The sequence below is a fragment of the Tachypleus tridentatus genome, chromosome 13 (genome assembly GCF_004210375.1).
Source record: "Tachypleus tridentatus isolate NWPU-2018 chromosome 13, ASM421037v1, whole genome shotgun sequence".
NCBI classification, from domain to species: Eukaryota; Metazoa; Arthropoda; class Merostomata; order Xiphosura; family Limulidae; genus Tachypleus; species Tachypleus tridentatus.
Window position 1 is genome coordinate 172,948,518 of NC_134837.1, and position 23,205 is coordinate 172,971,722.

At 33.6% G+C, this 23,205-nt stretch overlaps 1 protein-coding gene across 1 annotated transcript; it reads right to left on the reverse strand.

Annotated features, from left to right (window-relative positions):
* Nucleotides 1–2,480: 2,480 nt before the first annotated feature.
* Nucleotides 2,481–13,828, reverse strand: LOC143238111 (uncharacterized). The gene is made up of 4 exons (XM_076478068.1): nucleotides 13,226–13,828; nucleotides 11,091–11,227; nucleotides 4,627–4,796; nucleotides 2,481–3,525 (listed from the first exon to the last, which is right to left on the reverse strand). The coding sequence occupies exons 1-4, from the start codon at nucleotides 13,571–13,573 to the stop codon at nucleotides 3,269–3,271; spliced, it is 912 nt and encodes a 303-aa protein (XP_076334183.1). The 5' UTR covers nucleotides 13,574–13,828; the 3' UTR covers nucleotides 2,481–3,268.
* Nucleotides 13,829–23,205: the final 9,377 nt, after the last annotated feature.

Here is a 23,205-nt window from a genome sequence, read left to right on the forward strand (position 1 = left end):
AAAACATTTTTATCTTTCAATTTTTTTTCCTCCATTCCCAACGTTCCTGCGACACGTCAGTAAGCTTTACGGTTTATGTTGTTAAAATTCGAGATCCGATTAGATCACTCCAGTAGGCACCATGCAGATGATCCACTTTCCAGTTTTGTGTTCAAACAAAACGAAAACTGTGGTTTAGTAATAACAGTAAAACTCAGTGACAAGACAGTCGAGTCCCATTATTTGATTAGTGTAACCAACGGTGAATAATGTTGTCTAGCTTCCCTCTATTTAGTCTTATCATTCTAAAGTTAAGGATGACTAGCGCAAATAACCCTCAATAAGCTTTGCACGAAATTCACAAACAAAAGGAACATATATTTTTTAACCACGGATAAACACTATGAGTACTTTACTAAGGCGAATAATTATAAAATGTTTAAGAACTCAAATTTAAAAAATATATATTAGTTTTATTGAAGGAAAATAGATTATCATACACATTATGCAACAAATATTTGTCGCTTTCTTTGAAATTTTCGCACAAGGAACCGTAAAGGGTATACCTGCAAAGCCGTTCTTAATGGTAAACTGATAGACTAAAGAGAAGGCAGCTAGTCAACATCATCTCCTGCCTAACCTTTGGCTTTTCTTGTTTGAACGAACGGTGGGATTTGGCCATCAGTCTTCTATAGCGCATGTACGACTCCAATGAAGAGCCACGAACCTAGAACCTTCGAAATCACAGTCCAAGTACACTAACCCTAACTACCTCGGACAAGATTTTAAATACTTGTATTATTTATGACACAGAAGAATGGAACAAAGGAGGCTCGTTGATTAAAACAAAATTTTATATTCTGAGAGTAGAGAACAGAAACTTCAACATTTGTTACATTTGACTAAAGTAAGGAAAATTTTGTCTAATTATTTATTATTATAGTTTCTCTACTAAGTTAAATTTGTTTTATTGGTGAGTATATATATATATATACATATGATATTAAAGTTATTATATGACTTCGCTAGTTTATTTGTTTTTATGTTGTGAACTTGTAAGTTAAGTGGTTCTAAACATCACTACAGCACCTAGCCACAATGAAATACTCACCAATAAATATATCCGGTTCAAGAGTGAGTGAAGCTACTCACCATTCTCATAGCCCTTTCTATCCACACTAAATATGGAACAAGTAACACCCCTTCCCCCCACAGTGGCACAGCCGTATGTCTGCGGACTCACACCGCTAAAAACCGGGTTTCGATGTCCGTGGTGGACAGACAACAGATAGTTTATTGTGTAGCTTAACTCTATACAAACAAACTTCCCTTTATCCAATCCTTGTATAATTTTTTATCCTCATCTCGTGGCAGATTTACAAGCTTCGTAGCTGACCAGCCGGGTTCAAATTCGTGCAATGTCACAATATATTACCAGCATTTTAAGCTGTGCGTAGATTATAAGTGTAGCAAGCAATCCCTTATTTTTATGTACAGGTAGTAGTAGGGTGCTTGTCGCTGACTAGTTGCCTTTCCTCTAATTAGTAGTTAAAAATAAGGGATGGTGACAAATAGCTATAGTAGCTGTGTCATAACATAAAATTAAAGTACAAATCATTTCATCCTATGTTAAGTATTTTCCAATTATTAGAACCCACATAATTTGACGTCCTCAAAAATATCGTTGTATGAATAAGAAAAGCTCACATATCTCAGTAGATATATTTTTAATCTCATTTTGTCCACTAGATGGTTCTCCAGAAGTAGGTTTGTTTGTTTTTGAATTTTCGCGCAAAGCTACACGAAGGCTATCTGCGCTAGCCGTCCCTAATTTAGCAGTGTAAAACTAGAGGAAGGCAGCTAGTCATCAGCAGCCACCGCCAACTCTTGGGCTACTCTTTTACCAACGAATAGTGTGATTGACCGTCACATTATAACGCCCCCACGGCTGAAAGGGTAAGCATGTTTGATGCGACGGGGATTCGAACCCGCGACCTTCAGATTATGAGTCGAGCGCCTTAGCCACCTGGTAATGCCGAGCCACCAGAAGTAGGTTTTAATAAATTTTGTCTTTAGAAAAGATGGGTAAGTTGCAGGAAAGACAAATATAAATCCAATTTCTTGGAGGGAAGGATTTACAAACTGAAATCTCTAAAAGTATTTTTGACTTTTTTTTGTAAGGGAGCTTCTGGATTTTTATTTTCTGCTTTCAGCCCTTTTGTCCTACCATACTCACCCATTTTAAAGACATTTCCTCATGAATAACCAATTGAAGCTTCATATTCGGTCCTGGCATGGCCAGATGGATAGGGCGTTTAACGCCTATTATGAGTTCGAATCCCCTTCACATGAAACATGACCGCCCATTCAGTCGTGGGGCGTTTTATGCGACAGTCAATCTCACTATTCGTTTGTAAACGAGCAGCCCAAGAGTTGGCGGTGGTTAGTGATGACTAGCTGCCTTCTCTCTAGTCTTACATTGCTAAATTAGGGACGGCTAGCGCAGGTAGCCCTCGTGTAGTTTTGCGCGAAATCTAAAAAAATAAACAAAGCTTCATATTTTGAATATTCATGTTTAATTTGTCCGTGATTATTTCTTGTTGTCTACTTGTACTGTTTAACACCTTTTATTCTTTTATTCTCTATATTATTCTAAAACTCATTCTTTAAACAGTTTGTTTCAAAACAAAACCACGAAAGTGTGGGTTAAAATTATCAACTGTCTGCATTACAAAAGCTGACGCACCTATAACATGTATACTGAATAGTAAAACAAGGAAACAGAATTTTGAGTGAAAATTTAATAATGAAGTACTTTTCTTCTTCTTCTTCTTTCTTTTTTTTTTTTTAAGTATAATCAAACATCAAAGACTACTTGTAGGCCAGATGAAACGTGTCTTGGTCACCCTGTATAACCTGACATCATTTAAGGATTGTAGCGGTTAACACTGGATTTAGAAGTATTCCTAACGGAAATAGTATTAGTTTGATTTCACATCATTTAACGTTGTTTAACTGTTATAAACATAAAACACGTCGAAAATGAAAAAAGTATGTGCGTGCGTTTTACAGCAAAGCCACAACGACCTATCTGGCGGGTCCACCGTGGTAAATCGAACTCCTCATTTTAGTATTGTAAATCTATAGACTTAAGTCTGTCCACGGGGGTAGAGGGTGAGAGAAATTAACAAAGTTGAAAGGTTGTGTGCTGTTACACTCATTTTAAAAATGTTCTACTGAGGTGCTTTTATCCGCATAAATGAAATGGGAAAAAATTAAACAATTAAAATTAAAACATTTTCTTCAGGGTGCAACACTTAAGGATAATATCTCCGTTTAAAATATATCCCACAACAACTTTAATCTCCCACCGAGATCGAGGACATTCAAAGTTCCAGGTCATGCTTGGATCGAAGCTTCCCAGATAGTGTTGTTTTAGTCGCTTCTGAACCCAACAGTCGGAGTAATCAATTTCCCATCCATTGGTCAGTGACATACAGGTTGCATAGTCGACACTTCGGAAAGCGCCGTCATTATCTATTACAGCTAAGAAATATAAATCAGTTTTATTGAAAATGAGCGACCTCTGATGGTCTTGACCTTAAACTTAACCTAATAGTATACCATTACATAAATACACTAGTAGATTAATAAATAGACAGACCAAGTCGTTATATAAATATACATACATTACACATACTAAGATGCCTTTCATAAGGGTGAAAGAAAAATAAAATAGATTGACCCAATTTCCAATAGTTCACAATAGTTTATTTACAATAAATGATGTTAAAATCGTAACGTTTATATCATCATATTCTAAACTTTTGTTTCTAAACCCGTACTCTTTTACTTGTGTTTTTAATAATACGTTTTCGTATTCAAAGTGTATGCATCGAAAAATGTTTCCAGGTAAAGGAAACAGAGATGATAAAATGTATTTTTAGAGCATCAACAGAGATCATATGAATCGAACTTTCCATACGTTATAGGATCTTTTCCGAGCCCTTTTCAGAGTCATTTTTAGTTCAAAGGAAGTTAATATGTTAATATATCAGCATCTATACGCAAAAACTGAAGCAAAGGTAATGAGGCATCTATGTAGCAATGTGAGAAGAGACTACAATTATATATTTTGTTCTCTTCTTTAAGGTAGGCTTTAGGGATTTTATAAGGATAATATTTTAAGGTAAAATATTATATTTTCTTTATCCTGCTTTAAACTTTTCCCACGTTCTCCAACATAAACAAACTGTATTTATATGAATTTCGCGTTCTCTACTGTTTATTTTCAGAATGTATAGTGGCTACAACTATATCTTTATAGTAATATAGTTAAGTTAAATATCTGAAACTTTTAGCAGTGGATTTGCTTTCCTTGATTTTGTCTCTGATGATAACTGCTTGAAAAGCAAAAATGGTAGAAAATCACTAAATCCATTCTGTATTAATTAAAATGTGGTTCGTTAACTTAACATTTAATACCAGTATTGCACGGTTAACTTTTATAGACACAAAGTAAAGCTAATATATCAGAACACAAGAATGGCCTTTAACCGATTGTTTTTATATAAACCACAGTTTTCATCACCCAGTTGAACTGTTCGTATCTTAAGATAGTTATACACAGAAAGGAAGAGATCCTACCAGTGATCACGTGGTTATCAGGACACTGAGAGACACCATCCACAATATTTTCAGCTGTGGAAACTCGTAGATGTATGTGGACTTTCTTGTCTTGGTCAAGCGCAAGGCCGTTTTCCAAGTGAAGACACTTCATGTAATCTACATCATTGTACTGTAGTGATGTTGTGTCTCTATTTGGAAATGTTTTCATTATCATAAGCTTATTACGTTATTGTTTTTGTTTATTTATAATTTAATTGTGTATTTCGTTTTAGTTTATTTATACAAAAATATTTATTTCGAGCTTCATAAAAGATGCTCAGAAACTACATTAACAAAGCTGTTGAATACCCACTTCAGATGACTTGGTCCTCTGTCATAATGTCATTACTCCTACAAAAGTACAGTGAAATATGCATTAAAATGTAGTTGTAACGGTTTTTATTCTTTGGCAGTTTTCTTATTCAGATTAATAGGTAAACAAAGCCTAGTTCACTTTATTATAAAGAAAACGTCTGTTATTGTATTGTTTTTTGGACTGCAAGTCAAACAAGTCTAAGTTCGCACTATAACATAAGTTTTACTTCGACGAAGCACAATCTCAGTAAATACTGCACTTGAGAAAAGTGACTCGCAAACTCACTCAGTAACTCAATATTGCACACTATGTCACGTACTAATAGACTTAATTATCACTAATAATCTACAATAGCCTACCTCGTGACTTATGTTGCTTAAACTATTATATAACTTTGGATGAAATTTTCGACGTTAAACTTCGCACTCATCACGTGACGTTAAGCTTCCCTTTGATCAAACAACAATACAAATTATAAAACATAGTCTACAACAGTATCAAGACAGAGTACCACTTGCTACACAGAAGTTTCAACATATTCAGAGAAATATATATTACAGACAGCCTTTGTATTGTTATGTTTTATACAAGTAATGTTTAATAATGTTAATATAATTCATTATTCCGTTACAAAACTTAATTCCTACTTCTGTTGGTTAGTTTGTTTGAAATTGAGCACAAAGCTACACAGTGTGTTTTCTGTGCTTTCTCCACCACGGATATCGCAACCCGGTTCCTAGTGGTGTGAGTCCGCAGACATACCGTTGTGTCACTGGGAACCACTATTGTCAGTAAGATTAAATTAGTATCACACAGTTTGCTGAGTCAGCGTTAAAGTATTGGGCCCGGCATGACCAGGTGGTTAAGGCACTCAGCTCGTAATCCGAAGGTCGACGGTTCGAATCCCTGTCGCACAAAACATGTCGCACCAAACACGGTCAATCCCACTATTCGTTGGTAAAAGAGTAAATCACAGTAATATGAAGAGAAACGTTGTAAATTGTATCCCTTTTTGGCAGCTGTGAGGACATTATAATGTGACGGTCAATCCCACTGTTCGTTGGTAAAAGAGTAGCCCAAGAGTTGGCGGTGGGTGGTGATGAATAGCTGCCTTCCCTCTACTCTTACACTGCTAAATTAGGGGCGGCTAGCGCAGATAGTCCTCGTGTAGCTTTGCGCGAAATTAAAAAAGAAACATTAAACAAACATTTGCTCTAAAACAAATACTGTAAAAACTTATATTAAAAACCAAATAACTCTTGTTTTTAAATGAAAACGTTAGAGGTTTAACATAGAGAATTTTATACAATCTACCTGAAAATAATTTTATAATGTGACGTCACAACATAACAACCTATTAAAATAAATAGGACTTTTAAAACCTTGTGTAATTTCTTCTGTGACAAAACACTAAACCTACATCCATTCAATTTGGTATTTGGGGAACACAGTCTGTGATGTAAAATAAAACAATGTTTATGCTAATTTAAAACACATCCTTTTTCAAGTATATGATTCTCTGAATGTTCTCATGACGCTCCAGTCTTAACTATTGTAACACGAGCATGTGCTGTGTCACAATTTATTTCATTTCAATAAGTATATCACTGTCAGAGATCTACAAGAAGGTACATTTGTACCAAATCCCATGTAAGCTGATTGACATACACATGGATAGTTCACGTTGTACCAAATCCCATGTAAGCTGATTGACATACACATGGATAGTTCACGAAAATTTCAAATTGTGATGTTCTCACTGAAAAACTGTACAGATGAAAAATAAAAGGTAACGAAAATTGTCTACATATATACCTCTGGAACCAAACCCCACGTGAATTGGTCGAAATACGACAGGGTCGTTGTAAAAAACACACACACTAAAATTAGCCATTTTATGGCATACTGACCTCTCCTATGATTACTAAAATTTTCTCTCTTTTTATTATGGAACCTGATCTACAATGCTAACTGTAAATAAAGTTAGATGTGACAAGCAAACTGAAAATTAATTCGTTAACTATGTATCTTGACGTTTCACATTGAAATAACTGTTAAACCGAACTCAGAACATTGATCTTGAACCGAAGTTTATAAATCAGTATGATCTCTTTAATACAGAGGCTTTGTTTATCATTGGCTCTAGTCATGATCTTAAATAAATTACAATGGACAGGAACGTCACATTCCATCTAAGACATGTTAGACTTAACTAGAAAGCTAGCATTAACTTGTTCTAGTATATGACTTATTAACTTTTTCTTAGTAGAATCAATAAAGCTCTACTGACAGCATGCACAAATAAATTTACAAACAACGAATGAAGTTTGTGAACATGGAATTTGGTCCTTGATTTTAAAAAAAGAACAAACGGGACAGTTATGTTTAAAACATGCACCTCAGTTCTATCTGTAGGTAACATTCTTCAGCTGACTTAACGATTAAAGAATGTTTACTTGTATAAGGTAAACTAATAACCACAATATTTTTGGTGCATCACAAACACAAAATGTAATTACACTTCGCTTATTTAAATAACAACAAAGTGTTGGAAAACTATTTTTTTTTATATAATAATGTTTTGGTGGTCAAAAGTTCCTTATGTAAATTATCCCATATATTAGTTATCACATAAATATGTGAAACGTATCTCACTACATACTCCATAAACAAGCAGCAAGAATAAAACATTAAAAAATTAAAATATAATATATAATATACATTTTTGTGATAAACTTCACTTTTAAAACTATTCATTATCATTGTTATTTATTGCTCATAAGAAAGTTCAAGAATGAAGGTTTACGATCTTACTAGTTTTCAACAGTAAACCCCATATAACCATGTCCACTATTAAAGTGTTGTAAAACTCTGGAAATTTGATCAGAATTCTTAAAGATATAACAAACCTACAATAGTAAATAAATTCAAACTCTAAAGAAAAATTATCCAGACATTGCTTTTCATGGAAACACAAAATCAGGTTGGCAAGAGATAGGGCCATCCTTGAACCCTTGACAGCATCATTAATCTGATCATAGAACTTCTAGTTAAAGGTACAGTATCATTAATCTGATCTTAGAACTTCTAGTTAAAGGTACAGCATCATTAATCTGATCATAGAACTTCTAGTTAAAGGTACAGCATCATTAATCTGATCATAGAACGTCTAGTTAAAGATACAGCATCATTAATCTGATCATAGAATGTCTAGTTAAAGATACAGCATCATTAATCTGATCATAGAACTTCTAGTTAAAGATACAGCATCATTAATCTGATCATAGAACTTCTAGTTAAAGATACAGCATCATTAATCTGATCATAGAACTTCTAGTTAAAGATTAAATGAAAATTTTATTCCTCGACAGCAAAACTGATTAACTTGAAGAAAAATATTTCGGAATGCTATCTCCATTGAAATTGCTGTTGTAAATTAGATTAATACAAAATCCTGTTGTCTCTTCCAATGGTATATTCACGTAAGGACACAACAGGCAAAGTAAACATTGCTATCAGATTTAAGTTACTGAATTTCATGACAAATGCAAAATTTCTTTTAATGTATATTCACTTGTAATACATTTCTTCAAAAGTTCATTGAAAATTCAGCCAAAGCATGATTGTATTCCAACGTTAGACGCTATATAGGTATTCTTCTTTTTGAACATTTGATCACCCATGAAGGATTATTGGATGACTCCCTGATGGTCTAATGTTCCAATTCTGTCCTTAATTGAAATAATTATCTTTCTTAAATTGTAACAAATATTGCTGTAACTTAGTCTCACTTCTACCAGTAGGATCATGTTGTAATTCTACAAACTTAGTAGAATCACATACAATTTCTTCAGCTTTTCTTAAATATTCATTTTTTATCTAAAACGATAATACTGTTCTTTGTTCGATTTATATACAGCAGTATTATTGTTTTCTTACTAATACTTTTTAAAGCTTCACGTTATTCTAAAGTTAGTCCTCTTGCTTAATTTAAGAACCGTATTCCACCTTTAAGATCTTCTTTTGTTGTTTATAAATTTATTTTTGCGTGTTGTCCTCAGGGTTTTATTTATTTTGCGAAAAGAAAGTTAATAAATCATATACAAGAACATGCTAATGCAAGACCTCTAGTTAAATCAAAGATGTCTTAGAATGTGACGTTCCTGTCCATTCTAATTTGTTAAAGATCCTGGCTAGAGCCAATGATGAAAATTGGTATTACTTAAAGAGAATCTACTGATTTATAATCTTAGGCCCGAAATCAATGTTCTCAGTTCAGTTTGCAACTTATTAAAACTTTAGTAGTTTAATGTATCAATAGATCTTATTCTAAACAACAAGCAAACATTTCGTAAAAAGACGTTTAATTTAATAACGACAAAATACATTTAGGTAAAAAAAGATGACTGTTAAAATTGAGTCGTCTGTTTTTAAATTAGGGAAAAATTGTACCTATGCAGCGAAGGATGATAGTTCAAGTTGTTACGTTTAATTTAAAGCATAAACGTACTTTTGTGAAAGTACTTTAAGTAAAATCATTTATATTGGATCATGTAAACAGACAAGGCATTTACTTAAATTAATGACACTCGTTGTTAAGGAAAAGGTTTAAAATTTATATAAAATTGTTGCAAACTGCTTACCTTAAAATAAATAAGAGAAAATTGAAATTACGTCACAATAAAATACTTTATATGAGGTTAAAAGAGAACACTTTGTGTATATTTTCTTTAAAGCATGAATAAGTTGTTCAAAGTTTTTAAAAATTCACAAGTATTTTTAAACAACGATCATGTAATACACAATTTTAAAAATAAAGTACTACAAAATACTAGTAACTTACTATACAAGATTGAAGACCATAAAAAACCCTATGAGACTGGAAAACAGTCTTATGTACTCTACATGTTTCGACCCATATCAATGCGTCAACTTCAGGAGTGTCTTAATTTTAAAATTATGTTGTAAATAATTGTTGTTTTGGTATAATCATATTTTAAAACATTGGTTTGAATTTCGCGCAAAGCTACACTAGGGATATCTTTGCTAGCCGTCACTATTTTAGCAGTGTAAGACCAGAGGGAAGGCAGCTAATTATCACCACCCACCGCCGACTCTAGGTCTACTTTTTTTCCAACGAATAGTAGGATTTACTGTAACATTATAACGCCCCTATGGCTGAAACGACGAGCATGTTTGGTACGACAGGTATTCGAACTCGCGACCCTCAGATTAGGAGTCGAGTGCCTTAACCACCTGGCCGTGCCGGAATTTTCAAATATTGAGCATTACACAAGTGCCATGGAATTTCAGAAAGTTACTTAATTATTTCTTGTTTCAAGGCTCGAATTAAAATGTTTTATCTGCATTATAAATAGCATTTTTTTCTGCAACAAAAAGAGTATTTTTTTCAACAAGTGTGGCAAGCTATTTCTTTAAATGTGACGTAGTTCCATGTTAATAAAGTTATATTAAATTTTACTTTAAGTTATGACAAAATATTTATTATGGCAGGAACAGGGAATATCTCAAAAGTACAACCTACGGAAAAAAAAGGTTCAAGTTCAGTCTTTTAATTGAATTTATAGGTAGATTAAAGTAATATATATATATATAGTACTTCGACAAAAGACGCTTGAATTCAATTTTGGCAGATTATTATGTGCAAACGAGGTTATTTCCTGTTATAATATTAATTTTAAATTAAGAAATTTATAGTTAATTCGACGTTATATGTAATTAATTAAAATTTCAATTCTGAGTACAACAAAGCTAGTGTTTTGTCTTTCTTTATGATATATATCTTATGTAATAAACATACTTAAAAATAATAAATTAATTTTAAAATTCGAAAAATTATATCCCGTTAAAGCTGAGACGATGTTTTATCCCACGTCCCATACTTTAAGTGAAAACATTATATAATTGTTGAGCATCTTTCTTCTATTTAAATCTTTCATACTGTAATAATTAAATTAATCAAATTACTTTCTGTTATTAGAAAATGTATTTTACTTATTCTTTGGGATCTCTATTTTAACTCGCTTAAATTATGTGGTTTGAATGTGGTACACATTACTTAAGAAATAGGAAGAGTAATTTTGTTATCTGGAATGTGTTAACTTACTGTACTGCCACAAGAATACCAGGATAGGAAACGACAGCTTTATCCCAACATTCAGCCTTGAACATTGACTGACCGTATATATTAACAGAAGTGGCTTTAGCACTGGAGGCAACTCCACAACTGTAGAACTCAGCAGGCTGTGATAAAGAAATGTACAAATTACAGATTCCTAACATAACGATAATTTATTATTCACTTCGTTTTGTACCATCATCATTAAGAAGTTACGAAGATTAAATTAAGATAAAATGAACTGCACCCTTATCACCAAAACAATCCGAATGGTTTAAGTATATTCAAATAGTATCTAAGTGGTTTACAGTTAATCTTTCAAGTTCTATAAATTCTCATTTAATTGTCGTTTTCCTTCAGATATTTTTCTCTTACTCTTTTATTTTTGTTCTCGTTGTTTTATGCAATGTTTCCAATATTTTAGTTTAATTTCTCCTTATATTACTTTTATGGTTTATTGCTACGAAAATATTTTGCGACCTTTTTATCAAATCAGTTAATGAAACTTACTTAATATATCTTTTTATAACCAGTTTATGAAACTCACTTTATATATTTATTTAATGAGTTAATGAAACCCAGTTTCTATACCTTTATCTAATCAACTGTTGAAACTAAATTTTATATCTTTATCTAATCAGTTAATGAAACTCACTTTATAGCTTTACGTGATCAGTTTATAAAACCTGTTTTAATAGCTGACACATAATTTCCTGTTGTTTCACTTACTTAATATTTATATTTATACTGATCATTATATTCCTCAAACAAACACCAAAAATGTAAAAAGCAGGCTTAGTTGACATTAACTGTCCTGTTTGTATAAAAGTAATATACTTATAAAATGTGTATATATTTTAAAATACTAGGTTAGAAGATGTACCCGTGCATTATGATCATAATAAATTAACCTTTAAACCTCGATTTCTGTGAAATCAATAAACTTAATATTAATTCTTTGTTTTCTGTTGACTAGGCTTACGTTAATTAAAAGTACTTCGTTTGTAAGAGAACATTAAGAAATGAAATATTATCAAGGTTTTTCCTATTAATATCATTTATATGTTACATACCACGTTAAGTGAATCCGCTGAAACAACAAGACCTAGAATAAAGATATTGGTTGGAGGCAGAAAAAATAGTCGATGAATTAATAAAACAATTACGAAACTTTAAAAACAAATTTTTATACCTTTTTATCGGATTTTTTACAGATTACATCTTTATAGACAAGAATATCTACATATGTGTTTTTTACAGAAGGGCCAAATTCGGCTACCTGCTGCCTCCACCGAGGGGAATCGAACCCTGTGATTTTAGCTTTGTAAATTCTTAGACATATGATGACGAGAAATCCACTTGAAATTAAAATGAATTCTCAAGAAGACTGGTATGAGCGTTAAAACTTCAATTAAAATAAAGTACAGAACAACATTTCGACCTGTACTTTATTTTAGTTGAAGTTTTAATACCCATACCAGTCGTTTTGAGAATACAAATCCTAAGACTGTCTCACTGGAGGACTATAGACGAGTAATCAAAACAACAACCATAACCATTATAAAAAATAGAAAGTCTGGAATCCCACGTGCAATTAAGTTAAAGGAATTAATCACGAAGTATTTGTATTTTTTAATCGATTGAAATGTATTTATAATAATAATAATTATTATAATTCTCGATCATGATGAATCGGCCTATGACAATATTGAATATTATTTATAGTCTAAATCTAATATCGGTTGTGAAAGGAAGTGAATTCATCCAGATATTAAAAAAATACGCGAATTTATATTTAACTAGGAATAAATGTACAAACAAACACTGCACAGAAATTTTATTTCAAAATTCTCACCGAAGTAAAGAGTCATAACCTATAGCTTACTTTAAGCGTATTTGTACTGACCGAAGCTCGTGAAAAACCCTGTACAAACACAAAACCTGTCTTCCTGAACTGACTAACTAGCGTTATCGTTTCTCAGAAATAAGCTAATTTCGTCTAGTAAACGATCAAGTAGATGGAAATAAGTTCGTTATATTAGTCTCTTCTCGGCTCATCTATAAGTACGTTTCTATGTTTCCTTTATTATCTGTAATATTAGTTACCAGATTCCACTACTTACAAAGAGTCCAGGAATGCCATACAATTTCCAGCCATGCTTCACTTCCAAGACACCCTCTTGAAGACTATGAAGAAGGTGACAGTGAAATTTCAACGTAGTAGGTTTGGATTCATCCGATTCGTCAATAGAAGCAAGAGCAAACCCAAGACAGTTGATATTGTTCACACAAGACCTGGCACAGAAGAAACTATAAGGTACATCTCTAAAATCTATTACAGCAGAAGAGGAACCATCTGTATTATTCTGGACCATCTTAAATAATTCCTGACTTATTTGTTGTGATGTTATCAAACGAAAAATTACCCACAAAGTTATTACCAAGTAGGAATTAATAGAGTAAAACTGCATTCTGGATTTATATTTATATATATATGTCCCACTTTATTTTGGTAATTATTTGTAAACTGGGAAATAGTGTATGATACTGGAAGTATATTATATTGTATGAAAGATTAACAGACAGTGAACAGGGTCAGTAAGTTATCCGTGGTTTATATTCCTTAACAGTACCCTAAGCAACAAAGTTATCCTTCTACGTCGTACGATTGTTGAGAATGGTTTTTATATGTGGTATAACAAGTTTGAATTAAAAATACTCTGAAGCTAGAAATCTATAGCTGCTCGTCTAGATTTGTTTTCATTAACAACAACCAAAACCACCATGTGTTCCATAAACGTACAGTCCCACCAAAAGATCGTTTGAACAATGAATAAATCATGAAGCTAGCAAAGCGAAATAAATTCTGTTGGGAAGCAGATTCATCAAGCACAAAATAAAAGTACATATGCTGAAACGTGAGCATTCGTTCGAGGGTATTGTATTTTCTATCTGTACTTTGTATTTTAACAGTTGAATACATTCACAATGAATTTAATGGAACGATATTTCAATAGATGCTAACTGTACAAGTTCTAAGATAGAATGTAACTTCAATACAAACAGAGATCTTAATACATTGAAAAATAAAACCATGTTCTTTCCCTTAACGTAACGTACGTACAAAACTGTTTTTTTTAGGTCAGTGAAGTGAGAATTCCTCATTTATCTGTTATTAGACACAAAGCTACACATTTAACTATTCGTGATCTACTTAACACTGGTATCGAAGTCCGATTTTTGGTGTTTAAAGCGTGCAGACTTATCACTGGTGATTCCTTATATTAAACATCTCAAGTTTTGTTGATTCAGTTGTGGAACATAAATTACATATAAACAGTTGTTTCTGTTTTGTTTTTGTTTGTTGTAGCGTAGATCCACACATTAGACTATCTGAGTTCTGTCGTTTAGCGAAAATCGAGCCCCGGATTTTAGCGTAGTAAGTACATAAACGTACCATTGACCGATCTGGGACAAACACATAAGTAATAAGTTACAAGAGTGGTAATTATACTATTAATCTAAACGAGTGAAACATGAACTCAAAAAAGTTAAAAACATGAAAATATTATTTATTAACGATCTTCAAGCGAGAGCTCTTAGAAACAACTTCTGCTATTGGATATCAAATAATATATTTCGTGCTGCTCGTGAATATATTAATGCATCAAAACAAAATAATTAGAGTTCTTCTTGGGGAAAGAAATCAAATACTTACACTGAAAATATATAGAAATAAGATTCCAGCTGTATGCAAAGTAATTAAATAGCATACAAATGAGTTTAGATATAGTCTTGCTGAAATAAAACATGTAATTTGAAAACGTTTTTATCACTATATTTTATGATATTATATAAGAAGTACCAGGTGACGAATTAAAAGATGTCACTGATAATATACCGCACCAATGACTGTTTTCTTTTTTAGTAGTTACATATTATAATATAATTTTTTTGTGAATATTCGTCACTAAGTAAATGTCTGGTTCTATGGCCTTAAAATTACAATCAGTTATAGGAAGCAGTTTGGGATTAGTCGGGCCATTGCCACATTGATGTATCTAGGGTAAGGGTCTGGAAGCGTGCCTCCAAGGAAAGTATTCAGAAGTTAATGCTATGAAATTCAATCTTGAGTCATTTTAAATACGAATACTGCATAATGTATTGAATTAAAAGAAGCAAGTCTTGATACATAAGCTGTAGCTGTACATGCCATGAAAAATGTGGTCAGCACGTGGTCTGACTGGTCTTATCTCTCTCTCTCCACATACCCTGGAGGGTCAGGTTCTCTTTTTATCTGGTCTTATCGCTAAAAGATTTGGTTTGTTTTGAAATTCGCACAAAGCTACACGAGAGATATCTGCGCTAGCCGTCCCTAATTCAGCAGTGTAAGACTAGAGGGAAGGCAGTTAGTCATCACCACCCACCACCAAGTCTTGGGCTACTGTTTTACTAAAGAATAGTAGGACTGCCCCTCACATTACAATGCTCCTACGACTGAAAGGAACGAACAAGTTTTTAGGGACGAGGATTCGAACCCGCGACTCTCAGATTACGAGTCGAGCGCCTTAACCACTTGGTCATGTCAGGCCCGCTAAAGGGACGTATACATTTAAAACGTTACACACACCGTCCCTCGGAGTATGCTGCGATACTAATTATTCTGTGTTTTTATTTTCAGGAATGTATCGAATGCAACAATAAAATTTTAGTCACCCGTGTATATCTAATAGTAAGATTAATGAATTCTCGCGTGACTATATGATGAAGCACAATGAAAGAAAAATAAAACACTCCAAGTAGTGTAGATGCATATCCGAGAACGACTTCAACGACATCTATATGTCAAGTCTTTTTCACCCTAAACATCAAGTACACAAAGAATCTAATCAACCGATAGTGTTCAAGGATTCCCTTATTTCTCTTGTGCCTCGTGTATTGACTTCACTTACAGCCGGTAATGTATGATACATAAAAACGAAACGTGCAGACAAGAGAAAAAAATGTATACATAAGATACATATATGTGCATCGTGAAAAATAATTTGGAAACTATGACCTAGTTTTTCTTTCTTCAGCGTTACAATACCGCTAATGACCGGATTGTGAAACCTCAGTTCAACTGGTAAATAGCGTATACTGTTGCAATATCTAGTAACAAAATATAGCAACGGGTCTCTAAGTGTTACTATATTGAGGCAATATACAGAATTTTTTAAATAATTCTAAGCTTCACACGCTCATCTGAGAAAGACAGTATTTTGAAAGTTTTCTCAATAACCATTCATTTATCAAGTTATAAACAATGTTATCTGGTTGTCAAGATCGTTAATGCTGTTGCAAAAATCTCTCTCAGAGAGTGATATGTTTGACATAATTTTTGTGTTTCTGTAAGTATGAATATAAGTATGAATGTGTGTCACATATAATATGTATATTATGTTTATGTTTTTGAGATGTACAGTTGTCCCTGTTTTACTAAATTCTGTAATTGTGAGGTTTCGACAAGTAGTGATAGTTCGAAGTATTAATTTTACCAAATTTGGTCAATCCCAAAACAAACTATACTTTACCGTATTATCTTGTAATAAACCGCAATCTTAAGTGTCATCATCTTTTTTAATTTTACAGGTTTTGTGTATGATATTTACTGATTTAGTAAATATATCCTGAAATAATGTTCCGGAATTTACTTTAGTTAATATTCATGAATAAGCTTGTGAGTTTCATAGGCTTAGTTTACTAACAAAATACAGCCCGGCATGGCCAGATGAATAAGGCACACGACTTGTCATCTGAGGGTCAGGAGTTCAAATCCCCGTCATACCAAACATGCTCGCTCTTTCAGATGTGGAAGCGTTATAATGTAACGGTCAATCCCACTATTCGTTATTAAAAGATTACCCAAGGGTTGGCGGTGGGTGGTGATGACTAGCTGCTTTCCCTCTACTCTTACACTGCAAAATTAGGGACAATTAGCGCAGATAGCCCTTGTGTAGCTTTGCGCAAAATTCAAACAAACAAATACATTATAATAACATGCTTATGATAATAATACTTTTAAGATTCTAGTGTAAACTATCATGTAAACAGACATCTTTTCTTCCTTTTTGTACAGATGAGTTGTATTTTGGCTGAATATAATTATAAAGTGAACGATAATCTATTTGCATAGGGAAGAATGCAATTGAAACCAGGCTTCTCTTTTCTCTAAACCTAAAGTCGACATAACTTCGTTTTCCTCTAAGCCTAAAGAAGTAGAACAAACCCCCTTAGACCACACATCAGGTTCTGGTAAAGACAAAACTCCTGCTGAAATACCGGCAGACGGCGCTAGAGGACACTTACAAGTAGTTTTTTTTCAAACCATATTATCTCAAACTGTGAGAGTACAATATATTCATGGCATATTTAGGTTTTCCTTCTGTTTTAATATCATCAACTATTCTTAATCAGAGTAATTACTTTCACTGAAATTATTATTTTTCAGAAAATCATCGGTGAAATTTTCTTTTCATGTTCGTTTTCACATCAATCTCGTCAAATAATTTTTTTAATCAGCCTTTCAAACATATCTATTTTAGTAATCTTAATTTAATTTTTACTGTCATTCTAAATGGATATTTCTTCCATTTTTATACCATCCCTCCCCTGTGGCTCAGCGGTAAGTCTATAGACTGAGTTTCTATACCGGTGGGAAGACATAACACAGGTAGACCATTGTATACTCTTGTGCTTAACTACAAATTAACTAACTGACTAGCCCTTTGTATATCATTTTTTCGTGTCTTTCACAGGTAATGTTTCATGTAAGATACTCCATAAAAACGCATCAAGTTGGTAAGCCCAGTGACTAAATTTAGAAATACATGGTGTTCGGAAAGTCACTGTGCAGTTTTGTAATCATATTTTATTCAGTCTATTTCAAGCCAGCAACTGATAGCGGTGTTTATAAACAAAATAAGATAGATCCAGGCCTGTACTGATGACAACGGGGGTCACTTTCAACATAGTTTATAATTGTCATTCATATTTACCTCCTGTATTCTATATTGAAACATGTCTGTTAATAAATATATAAGTGCACAGTGACTTTCCAAACACCCTGTAGAAATTTTTATATTCGTGTAATTTGTGAGAATAAGCAATAAACTTACTCATAACTAGAAGAAGTTACATCCATCATGTGCATGAGTAACTCAGGGCTACTACTAGCTACTCGTAAATTACTCCAAACCGTAATGATTCACCTAAAAGTAACTCATAACAAGTAGAGATTATATTTCTCACTGGCAAAAACATACAATCATTAATGCGAAACACCACACTACTCAATTTCAAATTTAAAACTATCATGTTTTGTGCTAACAGAAATGGATTTTGTTTCCATTTTAGTAAAATGATAGTATTTAAGCATATGTTTTTGTTCACAAACTTGCGACCTTCTGATTAAAAGTCGAAAAATGCGAATCCGCTTAGCTTAGCTTTCACGTTTAATAAGTATATTATCATTAATCTACTTTTGCCTTTGTTAAAAGCCTGAAAGTATATGTTTTACCAGCTATATTAATAACTATAAGCTAATCATTTTCGTCCATTAATTTTCTTGTGGCTTATGTGGCCTATTTGTGAATGAGATCGTGTTTGAGTTGTCGGTAGAATGTTTAATCTATTAAGATGTTATTCTCTAAAATGTGTTTTGATACTCAGCAAACACTCTTTGTATATCAAAAGTTAATTTTGATCAGAGTACATCCCTCAGATGACGGTACCTCCATTCTCGTTTTTCCTTTTATTTTGATATCAGCAGCTGAGACCTGCAAATAGGTGTCAAACCAAGAACTATCTTTTGTATGTGACATAAATAGCAACCTCACTGTAGCAAGAAATTTTTTTAATCAATATCACGAAACAAGACAGAAACTATTTCCAAAAGAAGTGGTATTAATTATTATTTTGAACGCTCCCATAGCTAAAAGTGCGGAGTGTTATCAATAAATATTGGCACGAGCCTTGGACCTTATGATCCGCAGTCCTATACACTAGTCGCTGGCCGTAGATATTCATAAAGAACTTATTTTCCCCACAAATACATTAGTGAGTGTTAAGAGCACTGTTGTGTTAACTTTCACCATATTTTTTTCAGTATAAACTTACAAAACAATTAAATAGTGAACGATTACTAGTTAAGATTTCGAACTGACACTAAATCCATTTTCGGATAAGAGTGATTCATGTGTCAGTTTTGGAGTAACAATACTCAGAGATCTGTTGCTTTGTTGTTGTTTTTTTAATAAAATGTTCATTTCCATCCTATCAAGATGGTTCAGTTTCTAATAATCAAACAGTTACACGATTCAGAAGGCTATTTTAAGTAGCATTCACAACCTAAGGTCTGTATACAGCATATAGCTGATGCCTAAAGGTCAGATAAATTAAAGTTGAGAATAACCTTTCGTGGTAAACTTGAAACGCGGAAAACTGAAAAACGACAAAGTTTCAAAATATAAAAAAGACAGTTTCATCATTAACTGAACGTACTTTAAAAATATACACATTAACAATGTTATTAAAACAAAAGAAACGGGTAGCTTTATAACTAACTAGATGCATGCTTTAACGCTCTTTGGAACGCATTTTCAAACCCAGAGCTAAAATCAACTGTAATAATCATATCACTTCTCTATGAGATTTACAATTTTACAGTACAACGAAATGTATTTTAGAGCTCAGTTTCTTGATAAGAGAAACGTAAAGTTTAATATTCGAATATGGGCCATAAGAAAACGAACCCAGAAGAGAGAGAACAAGCTGAAGCCCTCGGACACCAAATTGTGGATAATTTAAATAAAAATTTAAATAAAAACATATAATATTGATTAACAGTATTTTATTACAAGTTATGGCACTAGTCCTCGTTCTGACGTCAATGATGCTTCCTATTCAAGCAAAGTTAACGCTTCCAGACTTTTCTACGATGTAAAGAATAGAGAGTGGAAAATGCGTTAAATACGTCAATTTTAGATCACTTTACCCTTAGACTAATAAGAGCTGCGAATATTCCTGTTGAGCATCCAGTTTTTAAATTCTTATTTTTGTTTATCAAATCCCTCCAAGGGAACTCTTTAATATTTTTCACGAAGAATACTTCGTGAATCTCGCGATTCAACAACATGAACAATCAAGGAAGCTTATGGATTACATGAAGCTGCCCGAAAAAGGATTGATTGCAAGTTATAAGGTTGCTCAATTGTTGGCAAAACGCAAGAAAACGCATACGGAGGCCGAATCAGTCATTGCGCCAGCGTTAGCAATCATCGTTGAAACTATACTTTGAACGGATGCCTCCAAAAACGTTAAGTAAGTTCCACTGTCCAATGACACAATTTCGCGCAGAACTGTAGACTTATCGTCGGATTTGAAGGATCAAGTTTGCGAACACTTCGAAGTGCCTGAAGATGAATTGTCTCTGTTATGGTCTCTTCAAGTTGATGAATCTACTGACGTTAGTGGAAAAGCTCAAGTTCTGGCTTTTGTTCGATCCATAAAAGATGGAAAAATCGTAAACGAATACTTATTTTGCAAAGATTTAAAAAGTACAGTGAAAGGCCAAAACATTTTCGAGTTGGTGAATGAAAACATTTTGCTCTTCAAATTACATTGGAATAACTGTGTCAGCGTTTGCATCAATGGCTGTCCTTCAATGCAAGGAAAAAAGAAGGAATTCGTCACTCTGGTGCGCCAACAAAATCCAAGCATTAGGATTGTTCACTGCATGATTCACAGAGAGGCGCTCGCCTCCAAATCTTTGCCGAAAGATTAGCAGTCTGTTATGAATCAAGTTATTCAAGTGGTAAATTTCATCAAGTCTCGGCCACTTCAATCTCAACTTTTCTCTCTTCTCTGTGAGGCGATGGATTCAGACTACAAAAAGCTACTGTATCACACTGAAGTTCGGTGGCTTTTGGAAGAAAAGGGTTAAAGCGTCTTGTCCAACTAAAAACTGAAGTAATTTCTTTCTTGGAGATTGAGGAAGCAGGTTTTGAATTTTCTTTTCATGATGAGATCTGATGGCTGAAGGTTCAATTTCTCTCCGACTTGTTTGACAAATTAAATTCTATGAACTTAAGTCTCCAAGGACCATCTGAAAACATTATTACTGCAGCATCCAAACTGAAGACCTTCGATCAAAAGGTGGCGCTGTGGAAGAATAAGATCTCGAAAAGAGTCCTTGATTGTTTTCTTTCTGTTAACGAATGTCCGTCAAAGAAGAAAATTGTCCCTCAAATTTTGAACACATTAAGCGGCCTGCAGTCCGCATTAGAACATTACTTCCCGTCACTTGCTATCGACAAATATGACTGGGTGGTCTATTCATTCGAAATCAACGAGACAACAAATCTTACAACTGAGGAGGAAGATTTGTTTGTTTGTTTGTTTTTGAATTTCGCACAAAGCTACTCGATGGCTATCTGTGCTAGCCGTCCCTAATTTAGTAGTGTAAGACTAGAGGGAAGGCAGCTAGACATCACCACCCACCGCCAACTCTTGGGCTGCTCTTTTACCAAAGAATAGTGGGATTGACCGTCACATTATAACGCCCCCATGGCTAGAAGGGCGAGCATGTTTGATGCGACGGGCATTCGAACCCGCGACCCTCGGATTACGAATCGAACGCCTTAACCCACCTGGCCATTCCGGGCTGAAAGAAAAGTGTATTATACCTATGTGTGTGTGTATACATTTTATATCACTTTATATCACTTGTTTTTAATTATCCACAGTCTCGAAACGACTTTCATATTACAGAAATCTCTCTTAATAAATTACGAGTCGCACGCCTTAACACGCTTGGCTATGCCGGGCTCGTGGAGGAAGAACAACAGCTCATTGATTTACGAAACGACAAATTTTATCAGCCATTGTTTCCCGAAAAGAGCTTGGATGAGTTTTGGATCTCCATTAAAAATTCATATCCTGCAATCAGTTCAAAAGAAGTTGAATTTCTGCTTTCATTTGCATCTTCGTTGTTTTGCGAAATTGGATTTTCAGCATTGACTGAAATTAAAGCCAGAAAGAGAGAAAGGCTTCTTACAGTCGATGATGAAATGCGAGCTTGTTTGTCCACGTTAGAGCCTCGTTTCAATTTGATTTGCTCTCGGAAGCAGGCACAAGCGTCACATTGAAAACATATGTAAAAATAAAAAGTTTTGATTTTTCTGCTATACCACAAAATCGTTAAAAAGCTTTAGAACGAAAATCACGGCCAAAGCAAGCGATAGTATTGTCAATGTGCAGATGACAATACTATCGCTTGCTTTGGTCGTGAGTTTCATTCTAAGGCTTTTTAAGTTCACTCTTCTGTTTTACGTGTATTTAAACGTGATGCACAATTACATTATTATCGCTTGCTTTGGCCGTGACTTTCGTATTAAGGTTTTTAACCCTTACCGTATAACATGTACCTAAAAAAATCGTTAAGGCTTTCCAAGTGTGCCGCGAAAATTTTCAGATTGTCCTAGTGTGCCGCAAGTCAGAAAAGGTTGAGAACCACTGGCGTAGAAAAAAGATAACCTATTTCTATATGGATGGCAGCACTTAGATGAAAACAGCTTTTATTGGATTCTAACTTGCAGAAAACATCAAGAAAAATCTTAAATATGGATACCAAATGTTCAATATTTCTAAAGTTGATCATTTTCCTTATTAGTTTTCTCACTTTTACAGAAATGTCTTGTAAGATTTTAAACAGAAAAGTTCAGAATAGCATGCACTTTACAAAACACCAGATTCAGAAGAAATCTGCATTTAGTTGTGGGCTGGACAAGAAGGTGTCCACCTAAGCCCTGCAAAAATACTTGTTTCTAATCCATGCCGAAAATAATTTTTTCCTGCCGTTGTAATATGTCTGAAAACAAATACCAACTGGTGTACTTATCATCTAGAATACTGTATTATTTCATTTTCCTAAGATTATTACAAATGATGTTATTTCTATCAGAGATGAGTCACTGCTCTGCTCCCAACTAGAAGTAGAAACAAGAATATCTTCCTCAGATCTCCAACACTATTCCCGCTCAGCTGAAGATATTTATCCTGATTA

What these genes read in the sequence shown, in the direction of transcription:
- LOC143238111 (XM_076478068.1), bottom strand. Translation starts at nt 13,573, where the DNA reads ATGCAGTTTTACTCTATTAATTCCTACTTGGTAATAACTTTGTGGGTA. An exon ending in ATGGCATTCCTGGACTCTTT is followed by an intron (nt 11,228 to 13,225) that starts GTAAGTAGTGGA and finishes TCTTTATCACAG; the next exon opens with CCTGCTGAGTTCTACAGTTG. An exon ending in TGATAACCACGTGATCACTG is followed by an intron (nt 3,526 to 4,626) that starts GTAGGATCTCTT and finishes TATATTTCTTAG; the next exon opens with CTGTAATAGATAATGACGGC.